The 21,341-nt window shown below is 29.0% G+C and overlaps 1 protein-coding gene, 1 long non-coding RNA gene and 1 other non-coding gene across 9 annotated transcripts; 1 reads left to right on the top strand and 2 right to left on the bottom strand.

The window, feature by feature from the left end:
• Positions 1-348: 348 nt before the first annotated feature.
• On the bottom strand, positions 349-3,286 carry LOC128883141 (plasmepsin V-like). 7 transcript variants are annotated; one of them, XM_054135174.1, is made up of 9 exons: positions 2,516-3,286; positions 2,204-2,469; positions 1,980-2,157; positions 1,708-1,897; positions 1,440-1,606; positions 1,322-1,392; positions 818-908; positions 650-763; positions 349-555 (listed from the first exon to the last, which is right to left on the bottom strand). In XM_054135174.1, exons 1-9 carry the CDS (start codon positions 2,550-2,552, stop codon positions 527-529), a joined length of 1,143 nt encoding a protein of 380 aa, XP_053991149.1. In that variant the 5' UTR covers positions 2,553-3,286; the 3' UTR covers positions 349-526. The 7 variants fall into 7 exon arrangements, 6 of the variants coding, with proteins under 6 accessions (XP_053991149.1, XP_053991151.1, XP_053991146.1 ...); XM_054135176.1 differs by having other exon boundaries at positions 2,204-2,460; XM_054135171.1 differs by having other exon boundaries at positions 2,204-2,428.
• Positions 3,287-13,508: 10,222 nt separating this feature from the next.
• On the top strand, positions 13,509-13,582 carry Trnan-guu (transfer RNA asparagine (anticodon GUU)). The gene has a single exon. It is a non-coding gene; the product is annotated as a tRNA-Asn (tRNA).
• A 3,071-nt stretch (positions 13,583-16,653) lies between these two features.
• On the bottom strand, positions 16,654-17,141 carry LOC128883442 (uncharacterized). The gene is made up of 3 exons (XR_008458956.1): positions 16,995-17,141; positions 16,819-16,903; positions 16,654-16,763 (listed from the first exon to the last, which is right to left on the bottom strand). It is a non-coding gene; the product is annotated as an uncharacterized LOC128883442 (long non-coding RNA).
• Between the last annotated feature and the right edge of the window lie 4,200 nt (positions 17,142-21,341).

Below are 21,341 nucleotides of genomic sequence, written 5' to 3'. Positions count from 1 at the left end.
ACGACTCAGTAATTTCACGAAGACCATTGGAAGATAATTTTGTGTTTGTTCACATTCCAAAAATCTTATGTAGAAAACTATTATACCGATACATAAGACTATTGTACCAACTACCATTCTATGAGGAGTGTGCAAAGTTGTGTAATATCAAGACGACACTGGAGCCGCTTATCAAATGTTTTAGAAAGCAGTACTGGCTTTATACGCAAACTAACAAACTAATTTGAGCCAGATAGTTTCTTTTCTCATGAATTGAATATGTTTCGGTTATATTTTTATTCATTTCCAAATATTTTAACTGTTTAATTTTGCTCACTATCTAAATTTTTTTTTTTTAAATTAACCAAATTTTATAACAAAGAATTTTTTATTGAATTCAGTAAAGAAATGTATTCATATTTTTTAAAATGAACGGAAGATATAACTGTGAAAATTTTTTTATCTTCGTTCGCCTTAAGAATTTTTTCAAAAATATAGTCGTGATTTCACACTACAGCATAATTTTAAAATGTTCTAATTTTATGTACTATGCTATTAACTCTTCCACCATTCCGTCTAAAAACATAATTCGACAATTATTAGTAAAAAGAATGGTTTTGTATTTAAAATTTGTTTTTAATTTTCCTTATAAACTAATTTCACGACTCACCACTATTCCACGAAAGAGGTTGATATTGAACCTTCTCGGAAGCTTTGCACAAGAAGCGCTTGATAAATTTGACGATGATATAAGTGAGAAATACGAACAAGCAAAAAGGAATTACTACAGACCATACGAATGTCATAGTAAAAGGAATAAAGTACGAATAAACTATACTGTGGACAATTATAGAAAGTAGCCCATTAGATAAGATAAATGATTCGTTTAATTCAACCGAAAAAACAGTATCCCATCTATCTTTTATCTCCTACACAGAAAAAGAAAAAGTTCTAAATTTACTTTTTAGAAAACATGAAAAGAAAAATAACCAAAGCGCAAATCGAAGTAAAAAATTATAAAAAATTCAAGGAGACTTCATGATAAAGGAAAAAGAGTAAGGAAACAGAAGCAGAGAGATCTAAACTGAAAGAAGTAAAAAAGATTTCGGATAAAGAAGATAATTTAATGAATTTAAAAAAAATTAAAATGAGACCATACACAACTTTAATATAGACGAAATTGCGTGAAAAAGAGACAAAGAAAAAAAGTGATGAAAGCAAAAAGTGAGTTTATTGAAAGTGTGGTTGAAGTGGAAGGATAATGAAGAAAGACCAGCAAAAAAGGACAATTAAACAATGTCAACAGTTTTAATTCTAGTAGAAATCATATTGAAAAACTTACGGGTAAAGTTAAAGCAGACGAAAAAATATCATCAGGAATTGACACAGATGGACAGCTGGCTTTCACGAAACCTTGACACCGTAATGAGAAGTAGATCAGTTGTAAACAAATTTTTTACCAATTTTTTTCTCTTCCAAATCGAAAATTACATTTTTATGTTTAAAAAAACTCATTCCCAAAATACATACATCATTCTTCCGGTTTTCCATTTGAATACATAACTCATTATCATTTTCTCCTCGAGAAAAATATGATGTAGGCTGTAGATTAATGGTCTCATTTTTTCTAGAAAGCACACACACATGACTTATAAGATTTTTAGACTCGCTTTTCACTACTGCTATTGACATGTTTTCAAAAATATTAAGCACATAAATAAACACTACGGTAATATTAAAAGGAGCGTTGGGAATAATTTATCGGTTTCCTCAATGGAAAGATTACTCCAACATAAGCCGTTTTCTTTAAAAGTAAGCTGCGTGTTACAAGGTGGTTCTGTTGAATTTGTACACGAATTTGTTATAAAACTTTTTAAAGCGGTGATAATATGTAAGGGGAACGATGTATATGTAGATCCTATAATAAGCTCATATAGAAGTTATTATAACAATAACGCACTAAACACAAAAATGTTCTACCAAAGTGTCATATGACGTACCTGAATCAAGAGAACACTCTTTTGTTATTGGAATATCTACAGAGATATTCTTCAACAACAGTTCAATTCTTCTGATTTCAATTGAAAACCCCCTATAAGATAAATTAGGCGTCCACATTATAGAAGAATCTTGTGCGTTATTCATCCCTACTGTATCAAGGAAATCCTCTGCAGGTGTCTAAAATAGAATAATTAACTAGTAAATTTCTGTTATAGTAATTTACAGTTAAAGTAAGTGTTGTATGTCCACTCAGATTGCTGTTACTTGACAAGCCGCGCGGTAAATGATATGATGCGTTATAACCACCTAATTGTAGCATACCACCCTGGTCAGCGCCGCACATTGCAAAAATTTTTTTTGAATTGGGTATTCTATGAATGATCTTTTCAATAAAATATGGTTGCTCGGGTACGGTAGGGGAGGATAAGCCCACGATACCGTTAGCGGTCTGCAAACATAACGTGCACCTTTGACTAGACGCTAGAAATGCTAATCAAGCTGCATTAAAGGTTAGACGTATTCGTAGTGTAAATACCTGTGTTTTGAATAAATGAGTTTCTTGAGTGTGGCATCCTATATAGTCGTATCTAATAGATGGACTATGCTGAGACATCATACCAAAAGAAATTATATCACTAAAATAGAACCCTTCTATTGAGGAGCCCTCGACATATCCTTGATAATAACGGCACATTTCAGTTGGCTCAGTAACAGAGCAATCCTTTTGAAAGCATTGGGGTGACGTGCAGGATATATAATATGAGCTGTTGGACGACCATGCTTTAAAAGAAGGAAGGTCATGAATACCACACTGTGTGCAAAAGCTACACGGAAACCCCAAGATGCTGCTACCTGTATCTAGAATGACTGTTTGTAATTGGGGTGGAGAACCAACAAGAATAAATGTATAAAAAAACGTATTGGAAGCACTATCTGTGAAAAAAGGGATGCTTATTGGTATTTTTGTTGAATCCCCAAGATTTCGTAGCGGGTTATTCTGAACATTTGAATTGTTTATTAAAGAAATGTAATACTGCCTGAACCATTCAAGAGGAAAAGCCCTTTTGGGTTTTTTTTTTTGTAAACTATGATTAATTATTGCAGAAATGCACTGATATAAATTTTGAGACAAAAAAATGCCGAAAATCAGTGCAAAATACATATTTATTTTTTTTGTCAAGATATCTTCAAGTTGAAAAAAACTGTAATTTTTGTATTGGTTTTAAATCAGAAATGAGGAAAATGTATACTTATAACGTATGTTCACGTTATGAAAAGAAAAATTTGTAATTTAGCCTTAAATGTACTATGTAAGTGAAATTAGCTATAGCTAACGCATGAGATTCTTGTGACGTTAGCAGTAAAAATAGGCAAGACTTCTTTTCAGTGTGTACTGTGGTTAATATTATAGAACAAATGATTCCGTTGTAATATTGTACCTGATCTTTTTTTTAATGACTACTATTATTAATGATAGGAACAAGACATCAAAAAATTATTGTATAACTTTACATAAGAAAAATATTTTTTCATGTATTATAGCCTATAATATTTAAAAGTTGAATACTGTTATTTGCAAATTAATAAACTATAATTTTATAAGAGTGTAGTACCGTTTTTATTTTTGTCAAAACGTAAAGAGTCAGTAAAATGCTGTAAAAACAATGGAAGTTAAACTTGTTAACAAAAGCGACAGACGTGAAAAACAACTAAACCAAATAGTTCAAGTTAAAATATTATCAAATTAATTTTACAAATGGAGTGTGTCGCGTTGATGAAATATGATTGATTTTATTTGAAATACTATTCAATCAACGTCCCTGGTCTAATCAATGTGTTAATCAAGCAAGTTTGCCTTTAAAGTTTAAAATGACTATACACAACGTACAAAAGTATAAGGAATATTTGAACATATAGTTTCACAACGAATCTTGTCCGACAAACGAGGCGGTTTATGAGATGTATTAGAAAGTTTTATTGCTTACAGTGTGTAAAGATTAATAGATATGGAATTTTTAAAAATAACATGTTATTTTTTGATACTGAAAAAATGTAAATATGATCGGGTAACAAAAAAAAACTGTCCGCAGTTCTTTTTTGAGATTTCTAATAATCAGCTCCACAGAAGTATCGAAGTAGTCACATAATAATCAAGTAGTTTTAACGAAGGAAAAATGGTATATGAACGCTACACTCAAGCGATTTTATAGATGCGAAAATAGTATTCCACTACTTGAGCTGTCCTGCTAGTAATACAAAAGAAAACGGTTATTCATTGTGAATGAATATCCACTTTTAGTGAGTATCTATTTTGTATTTTTAAAATGTTAATAGGAAATTTTTTAAAAAATGAAACAAACGGAAAAAACGTTAGTCTTCTCGTTTATAAAAAATCAAGTGTTTCAAATTATTTCTTCTACTGATGTCTTGAAAAATAATTTCTACTTTCTGGTACCGTTACCGCGTATATCCCATTTTCGTTAGATAATCAGATCACATGTATATGTCTTGAATCTCTCTACAATGTGACAAAGCTAATATTATACTATAATAAGCAAATAATGTTGAGAGTAGTCATGGTGTATATTAGAATCTAGAAGCTTATAACATACGTAGTTAAAATAATTTGTGTTGGGAAACGTACGGTTATTTTACAAGAACTATTAGTATACAGTTGATATTGACATAAATTACATAGATCTCTATAACTATTATGTTCAATCAGATATGGTTCAATATTCATGTGGTTGTGTGAATATAATTTGATAGAATATCTTTAAAATGTAGAATATTTCATAGACCACACAATGCTATTTGTTATCCATCTAAATTTTGAAAATGACAATAGTTTGTACATGTTTTTCATAATGTTGGTTCAACTTGGAATTTATGGGAAAATTAAATTTCAGGTTTTTAGCAAGAAAAAAGAAAATAATGTCCGAGTATTTTTTTAATAAAAATTATGCATTCGTGGTAAATTCGCTTATTTCAATGAAATCTTTTTTAAATTTAGTTTACGATTATAATTACAATGCATCGCTAAATAAGTTTGGTTTTGTTACCAGTTAGTACGTAAAAGCAGAAAAAAACAAACAAGTTTTCGAATTTTTTTATTCAATACTTTGTAAAATAATATTTGACCTGATCTCAATCAGGAACTTAAATTATTTTAAACATTGAAAAAACTATGTTAATGAAAGGCAAGTTAAATATCGAGGCTTACTTATATTTTTATATAAAAAAGGTCACATTCTAAGGTTTAGATGATTTACCTTTCAACAAGTCAAGACGCGAAATACATGGAGTCTTTAATTAGCGATTCAAAAATAGAATCTATCTTGATCATTAGGAGTAAAATGATAACTATTTACGGACTATCGAGACGTTTAATTTTTAGAGTCTTTCATGTAACACTTTAAAAATGGACCTCTGTCTCGAGTGATCCCCAGACACTGCCTGGAATGAATCTAGCAGTAGATTTATCCAGAATGTCACCGATAAGTCGTGTAGGTAACGACGAATGGCTCCGTGTCATTCAGTGTTTCCCTTGAAACATAGACTAATAAGCCGAATGGACTGACTTGAAAAAATAGCTCATGCTGTAAACCTTTACCTGAGCAAAAAAAAAATATAAAATGCTGAGTATATAACCAACAAGAATATTAAGAGGATTTTTACAAAATATTAATTTGGCTTTATCACATATCTCCTTAAGAAAGTAAACTTTAATTTCATGGGGAATAGTTTGGCCTCTTGTTTGGCTTAAAAACTTTTGTATTGTTGTAGCAAAAATTAATTGTGAATAAATGTGAAACTTGGAGAGAAGTGCTGTTTGGAATAATTTGAAACAGCTTTCATATCCAATAAAAAGAAAGACGAGTCATAATTATGTTTGCTGTTATAAAAAAATATAACAGCTTTTTCCATAATATAAATCTTATATTTGAATCAAGTTTAAAATTGATAAATGTCTGTTATTTAAAACGTCTATACAGATGTTTTTGAAAAGGCAATTAGTTCAGTCGAATTAAACCTATTAAGTTAGATTAATTTTTAGAGATAAGCTTAAGGTTTAACGTGTTGTTAAACAGTTAGATTTGCTACAATAATCATTGTAGCAGACATTGACATAAGTTGACACAAAGTTTTTTTTGCGCATAAGTTTCGACTTGAACAGTCGAATAGCATATTTTCATACAAAAGACACCATAACATCAAATAAAACGGTTACTCTTTAAAAAGCTGTCTTATCACTAATCACTAACCCGACACTTATTTTGTGTTGTCAAAATTTACATTCCTTAAGCAATAAATGAAAGAGAACCTTCTTTTTCTTCTAGAGTTTGTTCGAGATAGATATCAGTTGCTCTTTTTATATATACAGTTAAGCCATTTGACTCTACGTTAATTTAAATCACAATAAAATTTTTCATTTATCAAGCGACAGTACACGAGACACCCAGTCTGGTTCTTTCGTATTATTTCATTCACTTTAGACTTGTCGTAACATTTCCTATTCAAAGAAAAACCTACAGTTATGACTGGTGAGGATCACATGAGAAACTCAATTCCGTTTAATGTACTGAAATAATTAAAGACCCCGTAATATGTCGTTATAATAAGCGAAAACCGGCGTTGTAAATTTTTAGAAAGGATGATTATCAACACTGTATTAATTGTATCAATTTGAATTCTGTCATTGACGGTTTCTTAGGATAAAGGTCAAAAATGATGACGTATTTTTGTAATTATATTGTTTTATCTGAAAATTTAAAGGAGTCCATAAACTTTTAAAAAATCGTGAATCCTTAGAAATCGTATTAAAACTTCAATTCGATTATGACAAAAATTTGTAAAAGTACTGGACCCATGCCAAATAAAATCCAAAACTCTAACGTTAATGATGTGTGCTTTATTAACGTAGGCCTTTTCTTACAAAATAAGTTTACGACAAGAAAATTGTAAGACGTACTGAACCATTGCAAGGGTTTAAACAATATTTATTGAATTGAAAATAGTATAATTTTTGCAAAAAACTTTTTTAAATTTTTTAATATTTTCCGTAAATAGTGAATAATTTACCCTTTTCAGACAAAGTCTATTCACGGTATTCTGTTTTTTTCTCTATTAATTTTTTAATGAAGATGACGTCATAAATTTGTGATTTATAATTATACAATTGTTCAAAAAACACAAGGAGATCGTCATGGGCACTATCTTTGCTATTGTAGTTAGTAAACAAATTTATATTTGTTTTACGTTTAAGAAACGGTAGCCTCATAATTCACAAATAATATCCTTTTTTTTTCTGTATAGACCTAAATAGTCTTTCATTAGTTGAGCTTTCTATGACGCTGAGGCTTGGTTCCTGCCTTTTTAATAAATTTTTAACTCTGTGAATTATGTTTTTGTAGTTTATTTTTTTTAAAACAGTATCCAATTGGTAATTATTAAACTAATCTTTTACTTTCAAAAACCTTCATTTTACTTGATACGTTTCAATTTTAATAATTTTCTACTATAAAATCTTTTCGCGAATTACATCAATTAGTACATTATATAAAATGTGTAGATGGACATTTTTGTGAAGTCCTGTATGATATTGGAATATTTTATACTTCATCTATAGGATCACTAAAAAAAATTTGTAATTGATAAATTTATATACAAACATTATTTGAATTTCATTCGTTTTGCTTGTCATGTTGCTGGAACGAAAACGATTTTGTCACAAAATGTTAGCTAGACAATTATTAACACCACTGCTTTATTTTACATATATAAACGATTATCAGCTCAAAAAAGAAATTTTTTCTTGTGATAATTTTTTTACTATATTGTAATCACAAGCTTTAATAGATTAGTTTTATCACACTATTATTACTTCTTTAATATAAGAACTTATTGTTTTCTAATCAGATTCAAACCTTTGAGTAATTGTTTTCTCGAAAGGTAGATTAATTTCTACTGGTATGTTGTTTTCAACGTTTTGTCATCTCACAAGTGTTCCATCATCCTAATTGTTTTAAATGCTTTCGCCAATAGAACAACAACTTTGACTTTTTTTTTCGATTTCTTTTTAGTGTATGATATAAAAATTTAACATTTTTTATGTTTCTAGAAATTTGGGCTTGTATAAAACTTTTTTTTCTTTTTCTCCGACTAGAAAAACGATTTCTTACTCAACAGACCAGAACAAATCTACGAAGCATTTACAAGTAGATAGAGTTAAATGTTTTTAATTTATCATAATGTTGTTACATTTATTTTCTATGCACTTTTAATGAAAATAAACATTTAATTTTTATTAGCATGAAAAAGTAATAAAAACAAACATGCTACTTGAGTGCATTTCCACGAAGTAGCCTTATAAAAATTTATTTTGTCGCTTTCTTGCAGTATTTGGAAGACAAAATCTACATCAACATATTTCCATAAAATCTATCTCCACTTCCATTTTAATTTTAAAATAAAATTTCGGTACTGGAAATTTTTTTTTGTGATAGTACAACAGGATGTGACAGCACCTCTAATTAATTACTGTCTTGTTAGTTTTTTTTTTGAAACGTCTTCACTCTTGTTATAGATTTTGGTCGTTCCTACACTTCTTGCATTAATAACAGATACAAAATTTTGTTTTGTTTTTATCAACGCTTTTGTATAATTTTAAAAACTTTTCATTGACTACTTGAGACACAGACACTCGTGAGTATTTAATTCAATAACAATTATTTAATTGAAATTTCGTTGAACTTTTGGGTTTTTTCCGCTCAAAAAGTAAAAAATTTATTAATCAAAAATTAAACCTGAATTTTAGTATTGCGTGAAATTAGACAACGAAATAACTTTACAATAATATTTTTAAAAACAGTGGTTTTGAAATTATAAAAATACTTTATTTTATTTATCTTCTAAGTACGTCTAGGTTCTTCTTTTTGAAAAAATGTGACAAAAACCATAAGGTTCTAATAAAGAAAATTAAAATGTGAAAAAAATAAGGCAAATTTAGAATATTAATACACCCAATGATTAACGTCATGTTTTTTTAAACTTCATTAAACAGTCGGTTTCGTAAGTATGGATATGGTTTGTATGTGTACTAATAGTATCGATTATAAATTCCTTCATGGTTAACGTACATATTAAAACTTCGTTGTTTTGCACGTTTCTTGTGTACGTCATATAGCTTCTTAAAAACGTTAACTGACAAAACTCACCAACACCAATGTGATGCCTTAACTTGTAGATGATTTAAGAGAAAGTTAGTTAATCGGTAAGTTTTTGTGTTAAACTTTTTTTTCTGGAACTACATTACAATAGAAAGGATGCCGTTGACGTGTAAAAAAATTACAAAAAAAAACCTTTTATATTTTCACATTTTTAAAGTAAACTCTATACAAAAGCTTATTCAAACGTGAAGTAAAAATTTTGAAAATAGTTTTGTTGATCAAGTTCAACCTAGAAACTCACAATGCTAAGGAAATAATAAAGTTAAGTATTAATTGGGTTAAGATGGGACCGGATAATGTTTGAACGAATCACGCGCTTTAGCGGAGTTAGTAAGTGTGACAGTATATGCTCTAAAAACCTTGACGTTAAAGAAAATAGTCGTTGGAACGGCTGAAACATTTTCAAGCACAAGACTCGGTATAACGGCATCATATATCAGTTAAATCTTTTGTTCTAAAGAGATATAAATAAACCGTTTGATATGACTGCAAAAACTGACAAAGTATGACAAATTTTGAATAACCTAAAAGTATAATAACAATTTAAAAATAAAAAATTTCAGCTCATTACATTAAAAAAGCCAACTATAAACATTTCTTGTTAGTAATGTCAGTGGTAACTTATATTTAAACCCTTGAAAATCTTAACGAAATTGTAAATTTTTTTTTGACAAGAAATATTTTTGACCAATCAATTTATTAACCGTATTTGTAATAGAAAAAATGGAATTTGTACTAAAAAAACAATTATCTTTTCGGTTTTTGAAATTTAGAAAAACGTAAACTTTTAAAAGTACAACACTTGTAAATCTTATGTTGCAGCAAATGGTATGTACACAAAGATATAACATTTTTAATGCGACGTCTTCAACTTTTTTAGCCCAACATCATTTATTTTATTGTACAACATCAAAACTTTTTTTTAAAATCAAATCAATTAAAAATATTTTAATTCATTTTAAAAAAAACATGGTGTGCATTTAAGTATAACGACAAAAACAATCCCATTTATGAAATTAATTACGGTGCCACACGAATATTCTTTACCCCATTCCTTTTTATCATGGAAAAGAAGTTGTAAAAAAAAAAGGAAAAGATAACAATCGTGTAAGTAATTTTAATATCGAATTGACGGGCCGAGCGAGCATTAGCGGTTATTTTTTCCAATCTTTTCTCCAACCCTAGATAAAGACATGTTGATATATTTTAAAAACCACTGTAGGAAATAACAACCTTTTATTGAAGCTTCAAATAAACATAAATATTTGGCTTTTAACCGAATGAAACCAAAGAAAATTAGAATTTTTTTGGTGAAACAAACATACTTTAAAGAGAGATGAAAAATTAAATAAATACAACATTTACTACGATTTAATTCGCGTCCATTATTATTTACACAGCAGAGTCCTAGAGGTATTAACGTGGATGAACAGGGTTCATGCTCGTGTTAACATATACTTTGTTCTGAAGTAGAAATTCGAGTATCATAATTAGGGTTACCAATTGAAGAAAATGCCAGTCGACTATCGCAGACTTTAAATCGATGGAGTCCGCAACCAAGACTCAAAAGATGGGAAAATCTTGTCGGAGTGGGCCCTATTCAAGGCCTGGAATTAGTCAAGCAATAGACTGAGACCGAATCCTACTGATGTAGTCGCTTAGGCAACGACGAAACCCTCTTTTTCATTCAGTGTTCCCCTTCGAAGGATAGAATATTATGTCAAATTATGAGTTTCGAAAAAATGTCTCATGCTGTAACGGCTACCAATTCACGAGAAAAGTATGTGGCAGTTTAATCAAATACTAAAAATGCAAAATTTAAAAAAAACTTACGTTAATGTATCCCATTAACCATCTGAAGTTAATTACTAAAACGGACCATTTCCCATAACACTTATAGTTATAGAAGATATGATTCACGTGAAAACTACACTACACTTTTTTGAGTGCTTGACACAATGAAACAAAAATCGAAGTGTTTTCGCTTTTGTCCAAGGCTATACGTTGAATAGATATACTAATAATGCTCTCTTTTGTTTTGTATAGCATGCAACCATATTTAGAAAAAATGGTTCATGGTGGACTATCTATAATTGTTGTAGTTAACTAGAAAACAGAGGGATCTACAATGAGGCTTAGTATATTCCGAGTCCGTCATGACTTCTCATTCTATGACATCCAAGAATCACTGCAACTACAAAATTTCAGCGTTAATCACATAAATTGATTACAAGTACGTTTATAATGGATAGTGTAATACCTGATTCAAACAATGCTCAAATGAAGTTCGTTTTCGAAAGTGCTAACATATTGTGTTATTTAGTAGTACTAGTACCACTAGTTGTAGCAATATAAAATTAACTCGGGTATCAGTCAATATATGCATAAAACCCTAACTATAAAAAAATGTTACCGTGAAACACTTAATAGTATTCATCGTAATTCTTTAGTAACTTTAGAGAGCGAATCCATAATATAGCGATACTCTATAAAATTGGTAATATTTATTTGTGCTTTTTTCAACATTCCTTTTGATTCAATATGTGCAGAAAGCTACTGAATGTACAACTATTACCTTAATACGGCATAGGACTGTAGTTTGTTTTCTACAATTTTTATTCTGAAAATTTTTCTTTAAAAACAAGGATCGTATAATTATTAGGGTTCAATTTAGTTATGATTTATGTTTCACTGTATAAACTTTTCTATACTTTGAATTGTGTAATGTTTATAACTTTGAATGTTTTATCATGCTTTAATACCATTTTAACAAAATTAAGGTGACGGAATGCGACTGAACTACAATATGGAGAAAAATAAAAAACTGTTATTATTTTTTAAAAACGGTACTACTAGAATCAAAGTTTCGTACAATAATCTTGTCAGTGGTATTTATAATGATTGTCATATCTCCGAATTTTCGTCAACTACATCGTTCAATTAGATACAGATATTAAATTGTTTTACAAGAATTATGTATTGTTGAATATGCAAAGAAAATTGTGTAAACTCCTAAACACCATTTTTCCGCATATCTAAAATCCAACCGACTGAGATTGTAACTCTTTTACCAAACAAATTTTTTTACACCATTTACAAATGTATACTTTTAAGCTTACACACATCTGTTAGTTAAACTTCCACAAGTATTTGTAGAAGTTTAAAAGTTTCAACTAAAGATGGTTAAATAACTCATTAGATTGTAATATACGAACAGAAAAACAACAACCCCCTACCATATTTTTTCTGATAATATAATATGCGCAACAATCAATCAGATATCAACGAAACGTTTGAGCGAATATTTGAGCGATCGGCATCGAGTATAACTTGCCAGTAGAAACACAAGGAAAAACGTATGAAAGAAGTTCACTTAAAAAATTATAACTATAATCAAAATTGCTTACTTATTCTTTAAACATGTATTCACAAAAACTAAACGAAATTCGTATTTAACAACGTTTAACAGGTAAAGATATTTTTTCAACGTAGTCAAATTCTTGTTTTTGGTTGAAAAATTCTTTTTTTGTTGATTAATTTTTTTTGCATACAAGTCATCAATCAATTAAAATTTGAAGTAGAATTTTTATTAACATGATAAGTTTTCTGACATTGCGAATTTCTAAACACGACACGAATTTTTTGACTGTTTAAAATATTGCCGAAAAAAATTGCATTTTCAATACCAGTACATTTTTATTATTGAAACTAACGTGTGAAACAGTACAGAAAATGTTACACATGAGACGAAATAATTGCTAGTGCAAGTTATAAAGTAGAAGGACAAATCGACATTTTTTTTTTTATTTATCAAAATATACTCTGAGGGTTTAAACCTAGTTTACTGGAACATTAAAAACTACTTTTGTTAAAATATGCGTAATCCGTCTACAGACGGTATTCAATCACGATTATCATAGACGCAATAAAGATTTTCGTTGTTATCATTGTAAACAGTCAGCCTGACGTCGTTTAAAACTTCACCCTTCCCACCACAATTAGTTGTGTCATAAAGGATGGTAACAAATAATTTAAGTTCAGTTTTTGCGGGTTTTTAAGTTATAATGCTGTATTATTTATAACCGTCGTTCATTTTATTAGTGTTGAGATTATATATGCTGTTTACAAAATCAAACGTTAACATATCATCTAAAAAAGTTTTATTTGTTTTTTTTTATTGAATGCACGTCATGTACTCACTGTTAAAAAAATAAATTTTTTAAAAATACATCTTTCGCGTATCAAGAATTACATTAAAACCGTCAAGCATTGCCTATTACTTTAACAATGTTAATGTGTGGTTTCGTAGCTCAGTTGGTTAGAGCGTACGGCTGTTAACCGTAAGGTCGCTGGTTCGATCCCAGCCGAGACCGGATTTTAGTTGTTATGTTCGTCTTGTTTTTTTTTTGTTATTTTCATAAACTCGCTAATAGAATTTATATTTTTATCATTGAGTTTCATAGAACTCCGACAATAACCGATATAATGTTAATATAAAACTAAATGAATGTATACCTATAGACATTTTTACTGCACATGTAACTTTTTTTCTAAATAAAAATTGTAGTTCAACTATCTTATATAATTTATAACAAAAACTATATTTGATTTATAAAGCGAGGAGTTTAAGAAGGAATTTGTACTTGACTTCGCAGCGCAATACAGTCTAGATGGTACAACTGCATGACCGTGAAGCTACGTGCATAGAAAACGTTTAGTATCTAGTCCACAGCATAGTACGCAGCCTTTTCATTAGACGTGCCTTTTTTTACTTTTGGAATGGTATTAGTAAAGTGTCAAAACAATATGGAAAATGAAATGTTTAATCAATCTAATACTATTGATAGATACATACATGCAAAGTGAACCTTAAATTGTTAACTTTGATTAAATTGTCGTAAAGCATTGGCTTATTTCAGTGAATTTTTTTCTGCACAGTGTTTACCTTAACTTTTGCTGCTCTTAAAAGTGTTCCAAACACTCATGCGTATGTAACGTTGTATAAAACTTCGTAAAGACATTTTTTTTCTAGCTCAACAACGTTGGCAGTATACATTCCTTTCAAAGTGTGTACGAAAGACGTCCGTTTTCGCACTTTAGTAATAAAATTAAGAATAGTTACATACACATTTAGTGTAACATGATTTTATCCTGAATGACCTTCTAATTTTGCTTAAACTATTACCGTCTAAATGCAATCGACAGCATATTGAACATTAATTTGGTGGTAATGCGGTTACTCGAATTATACTTTCCAGATAGTCACGAAGTAATGGAATTACCGGTAAGAGAAAAAAGATCTTAATTTAGCCCGTCATGTAATTTAGGTAACGTAATCTTGGGCCTACTCAAGCACTAGTGCATTTAGTACTCTAGACTATTCTAGCTCAAAAAATTTTTTGTATTAAATCGATATTTAATTCAATTAAACGACTTGTTCTTTTTTTTATATATACGAGTTTTAACAAATTAGTTACCGTATTGGTCTATAGCTCTGTTAGACGTTGTTTTTAAAGCCTTAGTGGAATGCACGAAGATGTGTTGTTTCTAAGACTATTTATAATAATTAGCATATAGAAGTATATGATGAATTTTTTTTTTAGTACATATAATGGAGATAAGAGTGCAGTCGACCACTCAGGAAACACTTATTAACGTAATACACATACTTATTTTGAGGAACTGTATGTCGGAAACTTAAATTTTGTTTTTTCTTACTTATTTCTATGCTTTTACCAGCGGTATACCATTAACAATAAAAAAATTAAAAATAAATTTTTAAATTATTCTTTCCTCATGAAAATGAAATAGATTAACTTTGTCAATACATTTTTTAATTTTAATAGATTTAGAGTATCAATATAGCAATAGTATTGTTAATAAAGCGATGATTTAAACTGCCATAAATGGTATTTTCAGGTGTTAAACTGTTCGCGTCCTTGTGTATGAAAGAAAAAAAAATATTGAAAAAATTTGTAAAAACACTATGTGTGTCCATTTTTATTTTCCGTTGCACTAAGACGTAAATGTTACACAACATTTTTTGAGCGATTTTGACGAAAATATAGTTGGCGATTATTGATTTATTAATTTTGTAATTAATAAAGAAAAGACAATTAATCTTTTTTATGATTATTAAATATTATTTTACATAAACATTTTTACGGAATTCTTACTTTTTTTTTAAGAAATGTAAATAAAATTGTTTTTATTGATGTTTTTGATTCTGATTAATTCTAGCCCTGATGTGTTATAAACCATTATTTTGATCGGCAGTAAAACGTTTTAGAAAACAATTTTAAATAAACCTTTTAAATGCTAAGATATCAATTATCACTTAAAGTAAAATTTTGTATAAAGATTTTGTTTCATAAAATGTTTCACTAAATTAAAAGATATGTATACATATATGTTTTTATTTGAATCAACACAACAAATGTTGCTTTAAACGTAGTATACGCCAAGTATTTTTTTCATAAGTCAAAATTTACAGATTCACTTTTTATTAGAACGAAAAAATTTTAATTTAAAACTAGGATTATTCTGTCATCTGAAATTGTACATACTAATGCTACATTTTGTTTAAAAAATAACAATGCAAAAAAAAATCTGTAAATTTATTTCCTATTCTAGTTTTCAAATTAAAAGTTTTTTTTTACTTTGTAAAGCTTCGTAAAATGTTTTGGCTACTGGATGTATTTCTGAAAAGTTGTGTACGTAAACAAATTGAAAAATTTTTTTTTAATTTTATTTTTGTAGACAACGCATATGTTGATGTAACCGAAACAATGCCCTGAGAATTTTTATTATGAAAAGCGACCAAAGCTTTTCTAACACTTCTTCTGTACTCATTCATTTTAATCAATAAAGACTTTAGTCATATTGGATACTGTGGTGGATTAGCTAACATTTTACACTTTATAGTTTTAGGGATAATCGATATACCACGAAAAGCACAGCATGGAAATCAACTATAAATGTACAAATCTTTTTATTTGTTACTGAAACGGTTTTATCTCTATACTAAACCTAAGTTAAAGCAACAAACAAGAAATAAAAATTAAATGTAATGTTTTTTTTTAGTACAAAAGACCACAAAAAGAAATTTCGTTGTTGTACTTTTATCAAAATTTCCTTTTAAGCAAAAATTATTTTTTGAGAAACTAGGCTATATTTTATTAACTAACAATTACTCCATTAAATAAGTAAAGATAGTCGGATATTTTTTAATGAGTGAATTTTACTTGGACAACAGATGAGTGTTGTTAAAGGAAATAATGGATAAAGTTAGATACTTTACTTTAAATTGTTCGTGAGCTTCATTCTATTTTGAACATAGTACATTGTAACTGATATGGGAAGCAGTCTTCATACCGTGAGTTGATAATCTAATTAAAAAAATAATATTTCATTGTACAATTTATTTTATTAAAAGGAAATATTGCTTTTAGTCAATTATGACCACTATATTAAAAGTATAGAAGCTTTAATCATTCAACAAAACTTTTAATCCTGTATTCTTTGGCAAAGTAGATTTCAACAAGAAAGTATAGCCTACAACACAGTTTTCCATAAATTTTTTCAGGGGATTTACGACATATTACTTTACCAATTTTTAAGAAAATTCTTTATTAACAAAAACTAAAGCTGTTTAAATGTCGCACGTCGATGATAAATGCAGTGATAAACTGACACTAAAAAAAATTCATTATAAATTAAATAATGCGCGAACAAGCACAAGTAGTAGTGCGTTTTTATTTATGAGTTTAGTATATAGAACCCTACATGTTTATGGAGAGACATCCTAGAATTTAACAGGAACGAATTCGTTAGGGTTTGTAAGTGTAATAGTTCTAAATTTTCAAATAAAAATATTGATATACGCTAATGATCAAATGTTGTATATGAAACACAATTTTTTGTTTATTTAATGTAGTTGCTAAGAACAAAACGAATCGTAAGCAATGGTTCATTTTTTCGCTACATTACCACAATTTTTAACAATGAAGTAGACAGGGTAACTTTGCAAGATACTCTTCATGCGCTTAAGTTGTGTGCATAGTGAGGTGGTGGTAACTTTTTGATTCTCTACCTTTTATTAAATATTGAATGCTTTTTAATTAAAAAAAGAACAGCATGATGTCGAGTTATACTTCCTTCCAACAACCTGCATTGACACTTTTGATATTCCATAAAACCAGTATTGATAATGGGGGGAAAAGTACAATTGATTGAAGGCTAAGGTATCTTTTGATTATAACTAAAAATTTGGTAAACGGATGTGTCATATTTGTTTTGAAAACATGCACTTTCACTCTTGTATGTTATAAAGAAGAGGATTGAATAAAATTCCAATGGCTAATAGTATACATATCTATACGTTTTTATTTTGGTACAGAACATGCAATTTTTTTCAGTTTTTACAAAGCATTATAGTATGACACAACATGCTTTTAACTGCGTGTTGAAATATCAGAAAAACAACAAAATAATAAAGCCAAAGTATAGAGTGCAAACGAATATTTTCTGTTGTTCTAAATCAGCCAATGTTATATACAATTAAAGTCGTGGATAATCCTTTCCGTTACTTTTCTAGAATGTCCCAATAAAACTTCAAGTATCTACGACAGTTAATACATTTATAATTGTTACAAACGTGAATTTCCAGTTTTCAAAGACTTGATTCAAGAAACTTAACCTAGGAGGTATTGCTATTAAAAAAATACCCAACATTGTTTCGGATGGTCAAATCATATTTACAAACAACCACGGTAGTTGCTTACTAAAAAGAAATTATTTTCATAAATCAAAAACATAAAGTCAGGATCCTCTATTGGTATTTGTTATTATTTTTTTTCTAGCAAAAACCCTTTAATCGTTTGAGAACAAAAATTTTAGTTGATTATGAACACAAATAATACTAGAGCAAATCGGTAACGACATAATTCTCAAAAAAACTAAATAAGGAATTTATTGCAATTGAATGAAATATGAAGGTTCATTTAACTTTCATCTTTTGTTTAATATACAGTAATTTTATAAAAACCGTTCATCTATTGAACATTACATCAGAAGGTACTAATGCTTTATTAAACACATCAATAATACCAACGTCACATCGAGCCTTCAATACTCATACTTATAGTACTGGTATGAATGAGAATGAAGCTATCAACATACAATTTTTGGACAATGGTTGTGGTGATAAATACAATTGCTTTAATCAAAATTGTGATCGAGTTGAGCGTGTCAATAACAATGAAAATAAACATCAATTAGATTCCACAGAAAATATTGATTCTGACGCGTTACACGCTCCAATTGTAAAACCGAATGAAACGTTCATTGATTACATGATTCCTGGTACTGGTGAAAAATCTGACAACGTTCCCAAGAAAATTCATTTATGGCCAGAAAATATAACCACTGGGTATTATGAGGTACCTATTATCTACGATACTGTTTCCGAATTAACACAACAACGTTTACTTTACGTCTTTGGATATTTATCACGAGGTATTAAAATTTTATTTCGAGATCCCTTACCAACTGATGAAGTTATTGTCAAAGTCACTGAAAATTATACTGAAAATTGCTGGGCGAATTTGGGTAGAGGTGAAGGATCTCCAATACTTTATATAAATATACCTCCAGTACCATGTTATTCTATCCATATAGTTCTTCATCAAGTGATGCATATTTTAGGATGTGTACATGCTCATGAACGCAACTCTGGTAACTACACATATTTTCGACAATCCCATCATGTCGACGTAACAACTCGCACAAATGTTTATGATGAACTTTCAGTTATGATTTATCCAACTAAGGTGAGTCGTATAACCACTAATAATGGTTATCAGAATATACAAAATATAGCGAGAGGTCGGCTATCGTTCATATCACGATGCGATTGGAATTTCATTTTACAATTATATCCAAGTGGACAATTAGTGCCTGATTGTATACCAAATCACATACCTAATGTATTAATCCCGACTCCAGCCTTATTAGAACATTTAGATCTTGAGGCCGCGACACACTTGTGTCATTACCAAAATGAATTTTTTTTTGATGTGGGATATTGTGAAACAGACAGATGGAATTTTTATCCATTAATAGCAGCTGAATTCGCCCCTATCCTTAAAAATGAAACTAATAATCTCAAATCTGTTTGTGTTGTCGAAAATGTATGTAATGGTTTCAATTATCCCAATAATGTCAACGAAGCAGAAGATAGGAAAATATCCTTACGACCGTTAGAAACCCAACTTGCGCTTGTGTATTTAGAAAGAGGGTTCTGTCAAAAATTTTTACACCGGTTCATAATAGTTTTACACAAGCTACCATTTTATAAAGCATGTGTACATCATTGTCAGGAAACTGTAAGAATTAACACACTAATTAATTGTTTTCGAAGGCATTACAGACTTCATCAGCAGACAAGCTTCTTGACTCATCAAAGCACTTTAAAAGTCAGAACGCTTTAATGTATGTAGAAAATGTCAATTTTCCATTCTCATTTGTGTTTTGATGTTTTTCACCGCCTTTTTGACAAGAACCAAATTTTTAGGGGGATTTAAAAAATAAACAAAAAGCAATTTTTTTCACAAAAATTGTGCATAATCAAAGATTACACTACTTGTCAAAAGAACATTCAAACATTCTCTTATCATGGAATATGGAATATATGACTTACCTGAGACATTTATTAAATAAACTTATTACTGTAACAAATGAAATTAAGCAAAATACTATGATGATTGGCTATCAAATCAAATAACAAAATTGGTCGGTTATTACGAAGGAATTTTTTTTTCAATAATAATGATAAGAATTACTCTATTCATGAGTTAATCAAAATAAACTAAAAATTTGAAACTTTTTGTGTTGCGATATTAGTTTTTTATAAATACAAACATACTTTTTTCAATTAAATAAAATAATTAATAAAGACCAATTTTAACTCGTAATACTTCAAATTAGCCTAATAAAAATAAAATAGCTCGTTTAGTTAAAGCGTTTTTTTTTTTAAATAATGCATTAAAAAAAAACATTCAAGAAAATTTGAATAATTTTTGTAGCCATTGAACATTTATTATTGCTTAACATTCGTCCAGCTGATTGATCATTTTCATTAAAAAACATATCAGTTATTTTAATAATCGAATTAGATATTAGTTTAACAATTGAAACCAAATTTTATTTTCTAAAATGAAGCGAAATTATTTACAGGTGAAAAGGTTATAAAAAAAACTCAATGGGGAAGCGTAAAAGAAATGGATTCACTTTTAGCCTCATGGTTATGCTCATTGCTCAAATAATAAAATGTTTCAATAGGTCGTATACTAATGCATCATGTTAATGGAATCGTCTGCACTAGTTTTCAAACAAAATTATGACTGAAGGAAAAGAATTCTGATAAACTCGACGTTAAAAATATTCATCAAGTAAACAATTACAAACATTTTTATCTGTACAAAAAGTTACAAGTTTTGTAAAAATTTGTGATAGCGACCAATTTCATTAGGACATAAATTGCTGCGAATTTGCAAAGGAAAACCTGTCCATGCTATTCCATTGACTGATGCTACCTATGAGAGTTCCACCATTGCTTACATAATCAAAAATATTTTAATTTTTTTATTTCAATTGAGAAACGAACATTAAAAAAACTGTGTTTTGCTAATCACTAAAATATCGAAATGAATTTCTTAATCGTTTCATTCAATTAAATTTTTAGAATAAATCAGCTATAATCGGTTTTTGTCAATTATAACAATCCTACTATAATACAAACGGGTAAAGTTCAAATAAAAAGTTAACATAAAATGTAGGAAATTTATGAGTGCTACCGTGTCTAATTGCAATTATGAAATCGCTCTTTTAGATTTCCATTACTAATAACTCATTAAAGAAAAATAACCGGCTTTTATAGGCTACTGATGTACTCTAAGGCTCACTGTTTGATTTCAAAATTATTTACTTTAATTTTTTTTATAACATTGGTAGCACTATTGAGCTCAAGATTCGGAGAACTTAAGTGACAAGACACTCATGCAATACTGTAAAAAAAAACATATCTTTAGTGTAACAAAGCAAATTTTTTTTCTTATTGAAGCAAAAGCACAA

The sequence above is a fragment of the Hylaeus volcanicus genome, unplaced genomic scaffold (genome assembly GCF_026283585.1).
Source record: "Hylaeus volcanicus isolate JK05 unplaced genomic scaffold, UHH_iyHylVolc1.0_haploid 12221, whole genome shotgun sequence".
Taxonomy (NCBI): domain Eukaryota; kingdom Metazoa; phylum Arthropoda; class Insecta; order Hymenoptera; family Colletidae; genus Hylaeus; species Hylaeus volcanicus.
The sequence above is the reverse complement of the archived record's forward strand: the minus strand, read 5'-3'. Positions and strand labels throughout refer to the sequence as shown.